The 19,626-nt window shown below is 39.6% G+C and overlaps 1 protein-coding gene across 1 annotated transcript; it reads right to left on the bottom strand.

The window, feature by feature from the left end:
* Positions 1-10,871: 10,871 nt before the first annotated feature.
* On the bottom strand, positions 10,872-15,303 carry LOC147334600 (low affinity immunoglobulin gamma Fc region receptor III-A-like). Its single transcript, XM_086273504.1, has 6 exons — positions 15,273-15,303; positions 13,418-13,477; positions 12,849-13,115; positions 12,186-12,431; positions 11,790-11,957; positions 10,872-11,231 (listed from the first exon to the last, which is right to left on the bottom strand). Exons 1-6 carry the CDS (start codon positions 15,301-15,303, stop codon positions 11,161-11,163), a joined length of 843 nt encoding a protein of 280 aa, XP_086129630.1. The 3' UTR covers positions 10,872-11,160.
* Between the last annotated feature and the right edge of the window lie 4,323 nt (positions 15,304-19,626).

Here is a 19,626-nt window from a genome sequence, read left to right on the forward strand (position 1 = left end):
GGTGGGCAAATGAACTGAATCATTCCTTTAATGGGTTTGATTTAGCCGTGAGGCAGTCTTCAACATCAGCTGCAGACTTATCCGCCCCCACTGCTGCTGTTCCACCTCAGATACCTCAGCCACTTCACACCTCCTCTACTCACCCTGATCACTACTCTCCACCCCCAACCACAGCATCCAGCACGCAGCCAACACAAAGCTCCAGCCTGTCTCTCTCGAACATCCAGGTTAGGAGGGAACTGAGGAGGATCAGAGGCAGGAAGGCAGTGGGTCCAGATGGAGCGCATCTTCAACCTGAGCCGGAGGGTGGGGAGAGTCCCACAGCTCTGGAAAACCTCTTGTGTTGTACCAGTGCCAAAGATTCCACGTCCCAAGGACCTCAACAGCTACAGGCCGGTGGCTCTGACATATCCAACTGATGAATTTTATTTTATTTGTTTTATTTATTTATTTACAAAGCACATTCAATAACAACAGAGAGTTGACCAAAGTGCTGTGCAAAGTAATAATTAAACAGTGACATTAACATCAACAACAGGTAAGAAAATTAGGATAAAAGAATTGGTAACTCTCATGCAGTATCGAAAGCCAAAGTGAAAAAAAAAATGTTTTAAAATGGGATTTAAAAAGAGTAACAGTTGGGGCCTTCCTAATGTGGAGAGGTAGATCGTTCCACATTTTCGGCGCCACAACCGCAGCCACCTGATCCCCTCTATGAACCATCCTAAACTTGTGTAAGGTAAGGAGTAAATGATCACTTGATCAAAGGGCTCTAGAGGGCGTATAATGCTGCAAAAGGTCAGACAAATAGTCTGGTGCCTGGCCACTTAGCTCTTTATAAGTCAAAAATTAAATTCTAAAATGCACTGGAAGCCAATGAAGGGAAGCAAGGACCGGAGTAATATGTTGATGTCTCTTCACACAAGTCAAAAGGCAGGCTGCAGCATTTTGTACAAATCATAAAAATGATCTCACCTTGGATAGGAGTCTTAATTTAAAAAAGGAGAACTGAACAACTAATTTAATTTGTTTCTCAAATGTAAGTTTGTTCATTGGCAGAAGACTACCGCTAGCTCCTTGTAACCAAGGAGCTAGCGGTACAAACATTCTCCACTGCAACTACTAAACATCCAAGGAAAGTTTTAAGCCTTATCCTAATAGTAGAGATAGTGTCTCCCTCCCAAATCTAAAACTTTACAAGTTAACATGTTTTCATGTTAACTAGTTAACGTATACAAAGTTAACAGAGAAAATGATTTTTAGGGCCAAGTACAATAGTCTCAGTTTTATCTGAATTTAGAAGAAGAAAATTAGAGTCCATCCAGGTCTTTATGTCTTTAAGACATTGCTGCAATTTAACTAATTGGGGTGTGTTATCTGGCTTCATGGATAGATTGTCACGGTGGGTGTTTGGAGGACACAGATGAGGGGGCAAAACTTTTACTGAACTCAAAGCGAGCCTTTATTAGGGCCGGTAAACAGTAAAGCAAAAATAACCAAACATAAACTATGGCAATAAACCAAACAAAGAACCTAAACTGGGAAACAACTAAAGACTATCAATTACTAAGACTGTTACTTATTACTGTAACTATGAGCAATGAACAGGACATGAAAAGGCAAAGAACAGAATTCTGGACTGGTACATGAAAGACTATGAAAACACAACAGGAGCAGATAACTATGAACATGACAATAACAGAGTCTTGAGAACTATGAATTATGACGTGTAGCTAAAGTGACAGGGATGGTAACAGATGACGCGACGCAGACTGAATGAAACACAGAGGCTGTATCCCAATTCAGGGTCTGCACGCTTGAAATGCGCGCACTACGCGTACTGTACTACGCGTACTGTAGTACGCGTAGTGCAAGAAGTACAAGAAGTGCGGAAGTAAGAGGCTTGTGAAATTGGACGGTCTAGCCTTCGTCGCACTGTTCAGGTTGCCTAGCAACCATGATACTAACCGCGAGAAACGTTACATACAGCTTTGTTTGACAGAAATGAAGGAGAAAAAATGTTTTGTTGGTCATTCATTTTTGTCATGACATCACTTTGATTAGTTGAGTATCTGAGGCTGAGACCACGGGACTGTAAAACATGATTGTTGGGCTTCATTTCTGTACTGAACAGTCATTTAAGATTAGCTAGTAAATAACAATTAGCTAATGTTGTTCATGAGACTAAAATCATCTCACTGTGGTAATGTAAATATAATATGGACAATATATGTATTGTCAGATTATTATGATGTATAGATATATATAGTGAGCTTGAACTCTTTTTTCAAGTTGCAGTTATTTATATTTCCTATCACCTTAAATCTTCACTCAAAGACAAGTGTAGATTTGACAGTGTATATACAGATGTATTATATATAAGAGACATATTATTCGTTTAGTATGGTAAATGGTCTGTATTTGTATAGCGCTTTACTTGGTCCTAAGGACCCCAAAGCGCTTTACACTATACACAATCATCCACCCATTCACTAGTGATGGGCAGATGAAGCTTCATGAAGCACTGAAGCTTTTCATCCAATTGGTTCACCCCAGCACAAAGCTTCTTGAAGCTTCATTTGCTCTAGTAGGACACCTACTGGACGTAAAAATATTAGTTGGCATGAATTTGAAGAGTGTGGCCTTTTGCACACAGCCTGTAAATGTCAACAACAAAAGGAGTGTGTAAAACATGTATATTCTAGTGATGGCAGCATACTGTGTATATTTATACTGGCAGTATGGAAAATGATCATTTGGAAATGTTTAAAATGGAAATGATCATTTACTGTGAGGTGAGGTGTGGTTGGGGTGTGGACAGTAGTTGTGCTTTTGTAACGTTGAGGTATGGACAGCTACACACTGAGGCCTCAGTCCTGCCTGTTCACATTTTATTCTGTAAAAACTAAATGTTCACTGCTTTTATGACCTTTTAGTGGGGAGAACATAGCTAGGATTTAATGATTTAACACATCTTTTAAATCCTTTGTCCTCCACAATGCTAACTGGCTGGGAGTCCTCAATCACCATGCTAATCAGGGCCCTATTTCAGGAAGCCGGTTTAGTGGAAAAACTGAGTAAGTATACCCTGAGTTAACGAAAACTCTGGGTTTTCGGTTTCACAAAGCGAGTTCAGATGAAGCCTCAGTGAGTCACTATGACGACACACTCCGTGAAGCTAACCTGCCCCCTAGCAGGTTTACTACAACTAACCCTGACTGTCTCCGCCCCTTTGTCGGAAACCTGACAGTAGGAAGTGTCGGACATGGCGTGCCACTTCCTTGAAGAGCCAGTAGATCGTGAAGCCCAAATTCTCCGCAGAGCTCACCACCGGGAGAGAGTGATCAGAGCGCGTTTGGACATTTTATCATTTCCTGATGATTTTCTGTGCGAACGTTACCGTTTCTCAGCACAATCTCTAAGTTATTTGGATAACATCCTCAGGCCATATATTACGCATGTGACACATCGCGGACATGCTCTCAGTTCATTACATATTCTTTGTATTGCACTTCGGTTTTTTGCAAACGGGAGCCTTCTGTATAATATTGGTGACGCTGAGCACGTTTCCAAGGCTACCATCTGTTGGGCAGTCAGGAATGTTACAGTTGCACTGAAACGTCTCCTGTACCCGTTTGTGGTGTTCCCTGGTCATAGACCCACAAGATTTTTCAAAGAGGGATGCCACAAAATTGCAGGTATCAGGATGACCAAAACCTAATTTATGATGTGGTGATACTTGGACTACTACTTAAATTTTACATTTATTTTCAGGGTTCCCAGGCGTGATTGGCTGTATAGATGGCACTCACATTCCAATCATTGCTCCTTCAGTAAATGAAGGAGACTATGTGAACAGGAAGTCTTTCCACAGCATTAATGTGCAGGTACATAGTTCCCTGTAGCATTTCAAACTAACAAATTATTTCATTATAGTAATGGATGCTAATTTGTGTTCTCTGCACTGTGAAGATCATATGTGATGCTGCCAACAGTCCTTCTGTCTTAGGAGAGTTCACTGGCTACTTGCTTGGTGATAGGGGGTATCCATGTTTACCCTATTTGCTTACCCCTTACCCTGACCCTGAACCGGGCCCACAGCAGCGATATAATCTGGCTAATTGCAGGACAAGAGCCAGAACTGAAATGACTATCGGAATGCTTAAGGCCCGGTTCCAGTGCCTGCAAAGACTCAGGGTCACCCCAGAAAGGGCATGTGACATTATTGTGGCATGTGTGATTCTTCACAACATTGCCACAATTAGAGGAGAACACTGTCCTTCTGAACCAAACATCAGCAGTGATCCAAACCATGAACATCCTGACCCTCCCACGGACATACAAGATGGAAGCGCAGTCAGAGACACCATATGTCACAATCATTTCCTTTGACCCATCACCTCAACATGTTGAAAGAAGAATAAACAGATTTTTTGTTCAACTGGCTTTATTGGTCGCCTGTGTTTCCTGTACACAAAGTATTAAAAGATGTAAACCTCATAAAGTGTCTCTGTTGCTTCCTCCTCTGTAACAGCTGTCAATGTTTCTTCATTATTTTCCTGTAGTAAAGAAATAGACAACATTGCTGTTCTACTGTAAACTCATATAATCTGTGGAGTATTACTCACAACTGCATGTTGGTCTGGCTCAACAGGAGGCTGCACCAGATGCAGTACACCATCACCATCAACTGATAGAATATGAGGTTTATACAGGTCACTTATAACTTACAAGGGACCAAATGGCAATTAACAAACATACCAAGCACCTTACACTTCATTGTCATTATGCTCTCAAAGACAACCAAGACTGAGGGAAGGCAAAGTCAGTAGGAAAATAACTTCACTACAAAATAATCCATTATGGTAAAGAGTTTATCAAATGAATGAGTAGCACTGCAAAGGTGACTGTGAAGAAAGGATGTATGCACATCATGTATTATTTTGAATTTACCTCTTATGTCGGCACTTGTGTCTTGCGGGGTTATTGACTCAGAGGATGTCCCTGCAGAGATGCCTTCAGCCACAGGGCGCCCACTGTTTTGGCTGAGGGCCAACTGCTCAGCCTCTGTGAGTAGTGGTGGTGGAGGACCCCCACCTGTTTTTCGGGCCTCCGCTTTTTTTCTGTTGGCTATAACGGGCCACATTTGAGCATACAGAGTAAGCAAATATGTACTTGTATGTGCTCAGATAATTTCAATAAGTGCTTACAGAAAGAAAATTAATGTAGCCTCTAACTGCAATTGATTTACATGGGACAAACAGACCAAGCACTATGGCTCATAATACAATTACACCTTACCTGTTTGGACTATATTTTTATATTTCATTTTTACTTGCTGCCAGGAACGTTTGGGGCCTGTTGGGTTGCACCTGCGCTCACATCACATCACAAAATAAAATGTATAAAATAACAAATAAAATAACATATGATAAAATAACGTGTTAAATGGGTGGAAATCCCTAGATCAATGTTTATATTTACACTCACGCATTGACTCTGTCGGCTATGTTTTGCCATGCATGCTCCCTTTCTCTTGCAGCTGTGGCTGTGTTACTTTTTTCCGCGGAATTTGCATGTTATCAGCATATGCTGCCATCAGAATTTCGGCCTCAAGCGCTGTGAAATACATTGACCGCGCCTTCTTTCCCTCCGTCTCCATGGTGACTCGCTTAATCTGTGCTCCGCTTATCAGGGCTTTATGTATCCTCGTCCGCGCGCTTCACTTGGGGTTAAAGCAACTCCGCGTTGACTGAACTAATTGTTATCAGCCTTTCTGAAACCGAATATTCCGAGTTGGACAGTTCGGGGTTACTCAACCCTGCGTATCGTTTTTCACTCTGAGTTTTCTAAACCGGCTTCCTGAAATAGGGCCCAGGTCTTCATCTATTTGAGATTGTTCTCCTGAGGAAAGACAATAAAGACAAAGCACAAATATAAATATCACCAATATAAATATCACACACATAACTTATTGCATTGTTTAATATTGTTGTATCATTTAGTAACATTACAGCATGCTATATTATCATGGCATTTGATGGCTCACCTGGTCTTGCTCCACAATCGGTGTCCCCCTTATTCTCATGCATAGCTCTGTAGTGCCAAAGCATGGATGAGGTGTTGTTGTTATATCCCAGCTCCCTGGCACATAGCAAACACCTCACCTTGTACAAAAGTACAGACAGCTTAACATAGGTTTTATTGCACCATCAGTATTATGAAAATACATCTTCTGTGGAAAGTTACATACCTTGTTGGGAGATATAAGCTCAAAATGTTCCCACACAGGGGAGGACATCCTCCTCTTCTTAGCTGGCTTCATTCTCTCCTGACTTTCTCTCCTCACTCTCATAAACCTCCAAACTGTCTCCAAACTCTCACTAACCGCAACTCTCCATCAAACACCCACATTTTGAATGAAGTCTGAGGGGTTTATATCGCTGTCATAGCTCGCGGCAAAGTTCGAACCGCTTCCTGAACCAGTCACGTGGTACAGCCGGGCAGCGAGGCTTCGGACGTCATCATTTTCAGCTCCTCCCATAAATGAAGCACGCCTCGATACGCGCTTCGCGGAAACGCCCCCTCCATTACTCGACACACGCTTCGAAGCCTCGATACAGAACGTCACATCACTACCATTCACACACTGGTGATGGCAAGCTACAGTGTAGCCACAACCGCTGACAGAGGCGAGGACACTGAGACACCGGGCCCTCTGACCACCACCAGTAGGCAACGGGTGAAGTGTCTTGCCCAAGGACACAACGACCGAGAGCCGGGGTTCGAACCAGCAACCTTTTGATTACAAGACGAACGCCCATCTCTTGAGCCACGATGTTGGCATTATTACATTTGGCTCAATGCCTACATATATGTGTAAAAAGCAAATGTACGAGCTGTGATAATTGTTTCTGATAAAATGAAGAGTAGACTGATATATGAAATATTCCTTTATTGGGTGAGAAAATCAGACCATGTCATAACTGCTTTAAGTCATACAGAACAGATATCAGAGCCTTAAACAGGCTGACTTCTGCTAAATGGGTCAAACTGGGCAGAAAGTCTACAAACACATAACATCCTTATAGAATATGATGTAACACTATAGATCAACTTACCTCAGAATATATAAAGCATATAAACAATTACAGCAATATGATGCAACAAACACAGCAGTGCTACTAATCCAAAATACTCAAAGCTTCATAGAACTGAAACAAACATTTATTTTTAGGTCCATTCTGCTGCTGATACATACTTTAGGTTTCTGAATATTAAACTTGTTGCTGCCTTTCATAGTGTGTAACTTGAAGGCCCTGAGTACTTTCTCCCACACTGAAAACACTGGAATGATAAAAGTATTTGAACATTACCTAATAAGACTGATTCTGGACAGACAGTTAGTTATGTTAAACTTTCCTAGCAGTCCTTCACAAACAGGGAACAGTCTCTCTATTCTCTCCATCTGTCAGCTGCTGCTGGCTCTTCCTCCTCCTCTTCCTCACACACTGCTGAGTTTGTCCTGGTGGATCATCAGGGGTGCAAAGCCTCACAGATGATGTGCAGCAGTGGGTCCCTCAGTCTGTCTTCACTCTGGACACTTGCAGTTGTCACACATGGAAATCAAATGTGTGATAAGCTTCAAACACAAGTGTAACTTATGAATAAATGTTCATACTTTTATTACACAATCAGAGAGAAAGAAACAGAGAGAGAGTGCAGGCCAGACAGACAGGTGACAGTCTCAGGTGTACACACTGCTACAAAACAGCACCAGAGAAGGAGGATTTAGTGTTTGTGTTATTACGAGTGCTAAACAAGAAGAGTTCCCAGATGGTGCAGTGGACACATGTGTGACTCCTGTGATTAAAGCATCTTTCTTTCAGCTTAACGAGTGAACCGTCAGCTCGTTCAAACACACGTTAAAGTCCGTTTGGCTCGACACCACCGAACAGAGGCAGCAATATAACATAGCTAACATTAACAGTGCAGTGAATCCTGCTTGTGACGTCATATTCAGGACTGCAAACCGAGCAGCATCACTGACTTTCAGCTTGTTGTGTTTGTGGATATATGACTGACTTTAATTATCCACAAAATCATCACATTCTCTGTAAGATAAGATGTGATAATTATTAGGTTATCTAGATTATTATGTAAATAACAAAATAACTTAAAGCAAAAATTGGGAAACGTAAAGTCTGAAGTCTTTATATTAAGGGCCATCAGTCAAACAATATTGTTTGCTCTGGGTGTACAGAGATGTGTGTGACGTCTTCTTTTGCGCATGCGGGCTGGGCCGCTTTGAGTGTTCACACTAGAGCACGTTTGCTGTCCCATTTTATTTGTAGTGTGAACAAGCAGACAAAAAAATCGGATTTGATCAAAAAATCGGAATTGAGCATTAAGACCTGCAGTGTGAACGTGGCCTTGGTTCAGGGGGGATGACAAAAAGAACTAAAAAAAAAAGGACTAAAATGCAACCTAGAAATTAACTAGATGAGCTAAACTAGAACAAAAATGAATACAAAAGATACATAAAAACTCAAACACTGGGTCACACGACCCAGTACCGTGACATAGATAAAGCTGTATGCAGTGTTGGGGAGTAACGGAATACATGTACCGCCGTTACATATTTAAAATACAAAATATGAGTAACTGTATTCCGTTACAGTTACCGTTTAAAAAGGTGGTATTCAGAATACAGTTACTTTGTTGAAATAAATGGATTACACTGCGGTACTTTCCTGTTTCATTTTGTCGCCGGTCAGGACTGTTTGGGTTTTGTTTGACAGCTACGTTCTGTTGTTCCAGGCGGCAGCGTTACGGTTGCCATGGTTACAGGGCGACGCTCTCTCTCTCTCTGCGACTGTGTGTTTCCTGGGTGAGAGAGCGCCTTTTCGTTGTTGTTGTTGTCGTGCTAAGCTAACAGGCAGAATGCTACAAGCATAGCTCTAAAGAATGTAGCATCATGGGCAGTGTAGTCCGTGCTGCAGGGAGAATGGACTGCCATACACGTTATGGGTCTGTGGGCGCGAGGAGGGAGAAAAAGGGGAGTGGAAAGGTACGAGCAGTCATCGAGAAAAAACGGGAGCTGGAAGCATGTAAATATAATAATAACCACTGCAGCCAAGAAGAGTGCCTGACGAGCCCAAGTTGTAAGTAAGCTATTAAGACTCGAGGAAAACACCTGTTCGTGTTTTCCTCCGAAACAATAAGTTCCGTTGGAGCAGCCTTTCAACGCCTCTCTCTGTCTCTCGCAAGAAAAATTGACCCACACAACAAAGTAAAGCTATTTTTCTGCTACGAGCCGACAGGGACCCCGCCGTATTAGTCAGAGGTCCCTTTACTACAGTTCGGAGTCGCGGACCTTCAGTAATAGTAATAAATCACACAGCAATAGTACATTCACGTTGTTGTAAAAAGCATGATAATATATTAAGTAATCCAAAGTATTCAGAATACGTTACTGTCATTGAGTAACGTAACGGAATACGTCACAAAATACATTTTGGGGCATGTATTCTGTAATCTGTAATGGAATACATTTCAAAAGTAACCTTCCCAACACTGGCTGTATGTCATCTGCATAGCACTGAAAATGTATGCCATGCCTACTGATGATACTGCCTCATTTGTAACCTTCACTAAAGCTGTTTCTATGCTGTGATGAGCTCTGAAACCTGACTGAAACTCTTCAAATAAGCCTTTGCAGATGACCTGTTAGCTGTTCGACAACACCCTTTCAAGAATTTTTGAGATGAAAGCCATGTTGCAAACATGTATTTTAGAATTACTTTACCCAATCTTCACTATTTCATATAAGACAAGTCTTGTGTTGACAATATTATCACCATTTTTCCTATAAATGAACATTGTGTTGATGGCTTATGACATTTTAGCTTTATGTCTTAAGCTACATTTGTCATATTGTGTTGCTGCAAAGGCCACGGTGAGTATATTTTTAAAAATTTGCAACAGCACTCTCATACCTGTAATGTCCTGTACCTGTCTCTCTCTTTCATGTTTAATTTTAACACACTGCTACCTTTTAAATTAGAAGTGATGATGTGAGGTGGGTGAAGTTTCCTCTTTCATGTGAAGAATAAAGACGATGAAAAAACATGGTCTTGGGGTCATTTTTATTTCATGCAAACTGACACCATTTCATCAATTATAAATCAACACATTCACTGTTTATAGAAAAGCACAATCTAAAACATCAAAATTCTGCTAATAAACACAGAAATGTCCATTGTCTTCTCTCTAAATGCAACTCTTTTGACAGTTTTTTTCCATACACTCATAGCTTCAATAACATTAAAATTCAAAAAAGAGCATTAGAGACTAATATATCCTTCATTTGTGGCTTTGGGTTGTACAATAGAAGTGTTTCAAATCCTCTTCTGTTAAAACTGAGTTGGTACCTTCATGAACATGCCTGCTAGGGTTGATTCTCTTTTGAGTACAAATTAAATTTCAAAATATTCTTTTTTTTTTTTTTAAATGAAACCTGAAGCATTCTGGGAATTATATTTGAAACAACACATGATTTATACATTGTTGCTCTTCTACATTATTTACTCTAATACGATTTGTTCATTTATGAAATGCAATTATAAATAAAATAAAATAAAATAAGGTACCAAATTTAAAAACTTCTAGTCTTTTTTTATTTCACTTGCAGACACACAACTTAAGCTGTCAAGTGGCTGAGCATGTGACCACCAGTTAAAAATATATCTTATGTGCACATTCATTATGATACTTCACAGCCTTCAAACAACCTACATGTTGAAGTGAGGGTGCTCAGCTGCATACATTTTTGTATTTGGGTTTCTGGTGTGGTTATTGTCAGACATCATGACCTTCTGTTAAAAAAAGAAGCTGGTAAAGTTTGTCTTTCTCTCTGTGAGAAGATTCAGCTGCTGACACACAGTGTAACAATGATTGAATAATGACAAGACTTTAACAAATGCTCACAAAACATCAGATAAATTTAAGTCTTGATCAATAATTTCTGTCTGGAGCAGAAAAGTGATGGACTGCTGAAAAAATCATTTATTTTTCTTTTTTAATGATTACATTGTTTCTTCCACTGGCTTTTTAAACAGCTAGAGATGTTATAGTTTCAATATTTTCACGTTAGGCAAATTACCTTTCATCAACTTTGCTTCTTGTGATGAGGGTACGCATCGCCTGGGTAGAATTAGTTATGCTGACCCCTGCAGACATTGAAACATACAGGCAAGTCAAGACCATAATACAAAGATAACTATGAAGGAAAAATGTTTCCTCAGCTTGACTCACACATGCCAAGGCTAATCACAAAGTACAGATAGTGTAACATAAAAGATACGCATTTATGATATTATGTAAGTACTATGCGATCATCATGCTGCCTAGCAACCACCTACCAAATAATAATACCAAATTTACAGTGTTTCAGCACTAGAACATCTTAAAAAAGGACAGCATGATTTTAATTTCATGAAAGTAGCATCCAATATGTATTCACAAAACCTCAACTATGTATGTCATATTATGGCATTATCATGTTACCTAGTACCCATCTAAGAACAGACTAAAATTAAAAAACTTTAAACTCTAAAAGAAATGTAGCATGGGCATGTATTAGTTTTTAAAATCTACTAAAAAAGGTGTAAGTCTTCATCTCTACTCTGGAGTGACATCAGAGAGGGCCAGGGCAGCCAATGCTTATGATTTGGTTTATTGGTTTCAAAGCTAAACAAGAAGTCATGTTCTATAATGGTGAGCCATACTTGGTGTCAAAGAAGTTTCTTCTATGTGACGTCTGGTGGTCTGTTGATGTTTCTGATGTTGAAATACTCCAGTCAGAAGGACCAAAATAATCACCATTAAAATACAGAAACCAATGCCGAACACAAGGTAGAGGTCTAAGCGAAGCACCTGAGGTGGAGCATCAGCTCCTAGAAAGATAATTGCATGCATTGTGTATTAGACATAATTATAATGATGTAAATTAATGTAAACACTTTATATTAATATAAAAAACCAAACACAAACCCTAAACCATCAATTTATGGTATACATTCATCAAATAATGCGTATCTGAACACATGAACTTCATGTTTATGCAAAGCTTCAAAATGCATTGTAGATAAAACACACAGCTTTTAATTGTCTATAAAACTTACTTCCAACAGCTAGCCAGCTCTCTGGTGATTCTTCAGTCTTAGAAATGCCACATTTGTAGAAGCCTTCATCAGACTTGGAGACAATGGGGTTCATCATCTTTCCTGTTGAACTGATCCCAATGAAGGCACCATTTTTATAGAATTCAGCAGTGAAATTGGGGTGTGCATGCTTCTTTTTACAGAGCAGGGTCACATTATCTCCCTCCAACAAAGGATAGGCAGGACTCTCCAGGATCACAGGACCATCTGAATGTGAATGGCACATGACTTGAAAAGTTTCTTATAGAAAACTTGATTTCTGATTAAATTATATAATCTTTCAAATACTACTGGCAATAGGTCAAATATCATTTTTAAGAAAAAATGCATAACACATTATACAAACTTTGACGAAGATGCCTTTGTTATCAGAGTAATGCTTAATTTCCAAATATAATGTGCTGTGTTTGCTACCAAAAACAACTGACATATGTCATTCCTTAAGCGAAATGTGTAAAATGATTGTTTAAGCACACACACACACACACACACACACACACACACACACACACACACACACACACACACACACGCACACAACACTGTAATTGATATACCAAACCAACAGATCTAAAAAGTGGATGGACTAAATATGTTTTTATATTTTTTAGTGTATGTGCATACCAGTTACAGTGATATTGACAGAGTTGCTTCTTTGTGTTCTTCCCATTTCACACCAGTATTCTCCACTGTCAGTTTTCGGATATGCATTACTAATATTGCAAGGCCCAGTAGCTCTATCCCAGGTTGGAGCACATGTTCTAAGGTCTCCATTTATCTTTTTCATCACTCTCCATCCAGTCAGTCCACGTAGCCCTTCACAGCTGATTGTTATAGATTCTAATTCAAAGAACTGTTGTCTGTTTGGAACAACTTCAGGAAAACCTGAATCTAAAACAGAAAATCAAGATGTGTTATTGCTTCTGTCTTTCAAAACACAAATGGACAATATTACTATATTTACTGAAACAAATGCACATGTATGCTGTATTTTTAGGTTTTTCTTAAATACAGATTTTTTTTTCAAAGTTGTATTCTAATGTAATGTTGTGTTGGAATGCACTATGCTTTTGCAGCTGTTGTAGCCCAAAAGTAAGTGCAATAGTTGCCGAACCTTTCACGTTGTCATGAGACAATATTTACCTATTACATTTTTGTTATAAATAGATCAACATGAATTTTTAACTACTTACTATGTGTTTGAGAGTCACTGAATTCAGCTACTGTAACTGAGATCAACAGCACATTAATCACTGTAGGGATTAAGAATGACAGTTAAACATGTAAACTTTTTGAATATTTTTTCTTCATCATTACAGGCAGTGCAGAATTATTAGGCAAATGAGTATTTTGTCCACATCATCCTCTTCATGCATGTTGTCTTACTCAAAGCTGTATAGGCTCGAAAGCCTACTACCAATTAAGCATATTAGGTGATGTGCATCTCTGTAATGAGAAGGGGTGTGGTCTAATGACATCAACACCCTATATCGGGTGTGCATAATTATTAGGCAACTTCCATTCCTTTTGCAAAATGGGTCAAAAGAAGGACTTGACAGGCTCAGAAAAGTCAAAAATAGTGAGATATCTTGCAGAGGGATGCAGCAGTGTCAAAATTGCAAAGCTTCTGAAGCGTGATCATCGAACAATCAAGCGTTTCATTCAAAATAGTCAACAGGGTCGCAAGAAGCGTGTGGAAAAACCAAGGTGCAAAATAACTGCCCATGAACTGAGAAAAGTCAAGCGTGCAGCTGCCAAGATGCCACTTGCCACCAGTTTGGCCATATTTCAGAGCTGCAACATCACTGGAGTGCCCAAAAGCACAAGGTGTGCAATACTCAGAGACATGGCCAAGGTAAGAAAGGCTGAAAGACGATCACCACTGAACAAGACACACAAGCTGAAACGTCGAGACTGGGCCAAGAAATATCTCAAGACTGATTTTTCTAAGGTTTTATGGACTGATGAAATGAGAGTGAGTCTTGATGGGCCAGATGGATGGGCCCGTGGCTGGATTGGTAAAGGGCAGAGAGCTCCAGTCTGACTCAGACGCCAGCAAGGTGGAGGTGGAGTACTGGTTTGGGGTGGTATCATCAAAGATGAGCTTGTGGGGCCTTTTCGGGTTGAGGATGGAGTCAAGCTCAACTCCCAGTCCTACTGCCAGTTTCTGGAAGACACCTTCTTCAAGCAGTGGTACAGGAAGAAGTCTGCATCCTTCAAGAAAAACATGATTTTCATGCAGGACAATGCTCCATCACACGCGTCCAAGTACTCCACAGCGTGGCTGGCAAGAAAGGGTATAAAAGAAGAAAAACTAATGACATGGCCACCTTGTTCACCTGATCTGAACCCCATTGAGAGCCTGTGGTCCATCATCAAATGTGAGATTTACAAGGAGGGAAAACAGTACACCTCTCTGAACAGTGTCTGGGAGGCTGTGGTTGCTGCTGCACGCAATGTTGATGGTGAACAGATCAAAACACTGACAGAATCCATGGATGGCAGGCTTTTGAGTGTCCTTGCAAAGAAAGGTGGCTATATTGGTCGCTGATTTGTTTTTGTTTTGTTTTTGAATGTCAGAAATGTATATTTGTGAATGTGGAGATGTTATATTGGTTTCACTGGTAAAAATAAATAATTGAAATGGGTATATGTTTGTTTTTTGTTAAGTTGCCTAATAATTATGCACAGTAATAGTCACCTGCACACACAGATATCCCCCTAAAATAGCTAAAACTAAAAACAAACTACAAACTACTTCCAAAAACATTCAGCTTTGATATTAATGAGTTTTTTGGGTTCATTGAGAACATGGTTGTTGTTCAATAATAAAATTATTCCTCAAAAATACAACTTGCCTAATAATTCTGCACTCCCTGTAGTGTTGATTCCTGCATTTAGCACTGAGCAGTTACAAATTCCATAATTAATTCATTAATATTTATAAGTGTGTTTTAGATATGTTAATTTGCCCTTTAATTTCATAGGTGCATTTTTTCAATAGCTTATTCAGTATGTTTGTATAGATAGACAAGGATCAGTACTCACAGACTTTGATATCAGCAACTCTGACCTCCATGTTGTCTTTCTGCTGGCTGTGTGAGTGTCAGACTGAAATGAGGATGAGTTGTTTGTAAGAACTTCCTCTTCCTGTGTTTGTCTAGCTCACCAACAGGTTTTAGTCTTCCTGAGACAGAGAAATGCTCTGTGTTTAAAAGAACATTGTGTGCATAAAAGGATAAACAAGGATGTGGTTTCCACTCCATTTACATGCAATCAAATTAAAAAAGCCCCTAATTCAGCCTAAATGTGATTATTTGATGCACTGTTCTTTGTTTTACATGATTAAAAAAATGTCTGTTTCTATGCAGCGGAAGAATGTATAAGATCACATAATAATCATGTATATGTAACCCTGCCAGTCCAAGGATCTCCCTCCACCCTGGACTCTGTGTTGTGTGATTTTGGTTTGGATTGGGGTGCACAGTAGAGAGACCAGTCATTCAATATGTGGGTCCGACCATAGCGCTTATTTAGACACTGGGGCATAAACAACTCCAACTCAGCTGCTGGCATCTTAACAACATTTCTTGGTTTCAGGTACGTGTATGAGGCAAAATTTACATAACAACACTACTAGCAAACTGTAGCTGAAGAACTAATTCTTCATCTTCTTCATCATTGCATCAATGAGTCCTCTGTTAGCAAGCAGAAGTGTTGCCCCAAATCGCCACAGATATTTCCAAACATAAACACACTCTCATCAGACAGTACATGAACATCTCAATAAATACAGTATATTCATAGTTTGACTGGACAATCACCATTTTACAAAGTATAATACTGATTTTTAAACTAAACCCGTGTGGAATGCCAAAGACAGTGCTTACTTTGCAAAGCAATCACAGAAAACTCTGAGCCAAGATGGCGCCCTCACAAACAGGAAACTCGACCTAGGGTGTCCTGTAGGGGACAATTGTCAAAATTGCTCAAATCTACAGTGTATATGCAGCTCAACAGTGACACCCTGTGACATATTATTTGTAAGTCACTACCTTACAATAAAGATCTTTTATTTTAAACATGATTATGCATTCTATGTTAAACTTTTATCATTTCAATCCATTGAAATATAAAATGATATGGATGGATTTGTGTGTCCCAGGGATCCCAGGTGTTATGTTGTCTTTCGGACTGCCTCAAAGTAATTTTGGAAAACAGTCAGGCGACTTAGAAGGGGAAAGTGGTGCTCTACTCACACTGTGTATAGTGCGGGTGGAGTCTCGCTGTCTTCAACTCAGGATATTGTCGGATGGTGGAAGGACTTGAAGTTCACTAACATGTCTTCCGTAGAGGAAGCAGAGTCTCTGGATGAGGTAGATGACTCATCTACTCTGAGGGTAAGGTCACTGAGGTAGTTACACAACTCCATGGTGGCAAGAGGGCTTGGTGTGGATTAGGTTTTCCGTGTGTTCCTGAAGGGCCTTTCAGTTAGACTTCTTATGTAGTGGCTTGTTTGTGTAAAGATGACCTCAGAGGCTTTGAGTCTGTGTGTATGTGAACAGGATGGGAAGGGTGAGTGAGTTACACAGCCTGTTTGAATATATTGTAAATGTACAATATATTCAATTGACTATTTTTATTGAGTATATTGTGATCAGCAAACCACAAGTTTTAAAGAGAAAAAGTAAAAGGAGATTATGTCAAAATGGATGAGAATGAACTGAGGATGAATCTAATTGAAGATAAATTTCATAAACTGAATGAAAAAAGGAGTGAAGTATATTCATATGTGACTAAATTTTCAAAAGTAATGGGATTATTGTTAATTCCATGTTAAGTAGAAAATGGAAAAGGAGAAAAAGTAATAAAGTTGTTTTAAAGTTGAAACTTTAAATTTTCAACTTTAAATTGTCTAAATGCATGTTCAATCATCCAGGTAAGGAAATCCCAAAAAGGTGATTCTGTTCAACTGGACATTTTCAGTGGGAGAAACGTTTTGTCACTCATCCAAGTGACACTTTCAGTCTCAGTTGAAGATTATGCAAATGCATCATTTATAAGGTTGGGGAAACCTGCATTCAGCTGCAAATTGATTTTATATTTTTTGTCTTTTTTTCTCTGCTCATTTTGCTGTGTTGGAATATAAACTCTAACGGATCCTGATCTTCATTGTTTACTCGAATAACTGAACTAGATCCAGTTAATCCAAGAGCGCCCTAACCCATTCTAGCGAGCCCACCCTACAAGCTACAGAGAAGCAAACCAAAGTTAAAGGCTATTTTCTAAAAGTGCGTTTTCTAAAAGGCAAAAAGATCCAATGTACCTGAGTGTGGGGGTAATTCTTTAAAAAAATAATTTAAAAAAACAACCATTTTTAGGCACGTATATAAAGTTCAATCATTTCTGCCGTTCAATACCAAAGAACTGAAACTGGTAGATGGTGCCAAAATGCTCCAATGGCAACATGTCTGGCAATGAGTTTATCAAAAGTTTTATCACCTTTTACTGTTTCACTTCAGCAGCATCAATCTTTATATAATGTCCATACATCGGTTCCTGGTTTTCTGGAGTTTATTGTCTACTCAAGCATATTTTCAAAGTGGTTTTATGCAATAAAATCCAAAAATAAATTAGAAGAGGTTAAAACATACTTACTTTTTCTATCTTCGAGCCTCAGTAACATTGACACAATAGAATCAACTATAATATTTACATCTCTGATGAAATGTCAGAAGCGATAGCTTTATTTTAATACCAAGATTGTTTACATGGAGTTTGTTATAAGAAATACTGTTCATTTTGTGTGTGGTTTTTTTAAGCAGGAAGCTCAGAAAGACATTTCAGACTCAAATAATAGCTATTCATTTCTGCTGAAGATATTTGAAAGGTTAACATGTGAAAAATTAAATAAAAAGCAGCTTTTTCTAAATCAGTTTCCATGAAATATTTATATATATTTTTTAAATAAATCATGGAATAAATAAAGAGTGCATAATTGGTTTCTATACATACAGTATATACACGGGTGTGTACAGTAAGGAGTATAAACAGCACATTGTGGTTCAGCAGCAGGTATGGTGGATGTTTTAAATAAAGACAGTTTAGCCTGTGGAAAGAAACACATGTCAGAGGTTAGGAGCTGTTACAGTGTTCAGGGTGTGACGGGTGTGCAGTGATGATACCTGCTTTTTTCCTGATTGGAGATCAGTTCAGCATAAGTGATGTTTTCTGCAGACCTCACTGTCTGCTGTGGTCTGTTCTTGTCCTATTTGGTGGCTGATCCAAAAAAGCAGTGATGGACGAGCAGAGAACAGAGAAGATTACTGCAGAGTGAAAATGGATCAACAACTTCAGCTTAAACAGTTCTCTCTCTGCTACTTCTTCATGTTGTGACCTCTATCGGTTTGTTACAGAGATTTTCACCATGACGTGAAAGCAGCTCCCAGTGACTCTAATATGCAGTAGTGTTTGAACATGTGTAGCAGGGCTCTTTGACTCTGGCCGGATGCTCAGGGAATATGTTAATATTTGAGCTTCACCCTGTTTTAAAAACACTAAAACGTTTCATGTTTGCTCTCTGTGTCTCAAGTTATCCTCAGGTGATCAGTTCATCTCAGCCAATCGTGTCCACTCATGACAATGATGCCATCCTGCCGTGTCATGTTGAGCCCCTGGTTGAGGACCATGAGTGGTGGAGACTGGCCCTTCCTCCTGACCCCGAAGACCCACAGAGCCAGCACAGGCATGTGCCCTTTAAAACTGAAACCTGGGAGGACGGAGCTGTTCAACCAACCATGGAACAACTTCAGAATAAAAGTGCAAAGACTTTGAGTTCTCCTTCTGTAACGTCTCCTGTGTGGGATGTTCTTATTTTTAGGCGGAGGAGGACTGATCGCTGCTGCTGCTGCAGTGAGTTTCTTCCTCCTGCTGATCCTGGGTGGAGCAGGTGGATACTGACTTAGACAGAGGTCAGTCTCTATCAGAGCACTTTCATCAAATATGATTGTTTCTGTTGTTCTGTCTCTGCTTCGAAGTTTCTTAAACTTGTGATATTCAGTTGTGTATTGTTTTAAAGAGAGTGACTCCTGCTCACACACCGGTGTAGAGGCCTTGATGAAGAGAGCCTCAGCATGTGGACACCATCAGCTGGACACAAAGAGTCAGAAGAAGAGATCCTAGAAGCTGCTGAAGAGAAGACTTGAACATTTCTTATTGAGCAGAAGTTTGGATTTCAGCTTGAATCTCAACACCTGTCACTCATTAGAAGCTGTGAGCTGATGTCATAGTCGGGAAATGAAGGAAGGAAACAGAGCCTGATCTGATCACAAAGACCTCTAATGTTTGTCTTTAAAGGTCAGAAACTCTGCAGCCGACCTGAAGCTACAGGCTTGTTCACCTG

This window comes from Aulonocara sp. 'chitande type north' Nkhata Bay, linkage group LG3, assembly GCF_057382095.1.
Source record: "Aulonocara sp. 'chitande type north' Nkhata Bay isolate Kocher_YH1m ecotype deep benthic linkage group LG3, A_spYH_male_GT1.1, whole genome shotgun sequence".
NCBI lineage: Eukaryota > Metazoa > Chordata > Actinopteri > Cichliformes > Cichlidae > Aulonocara > Aulonocara sp. 'chitande type north' Nkhata Bay.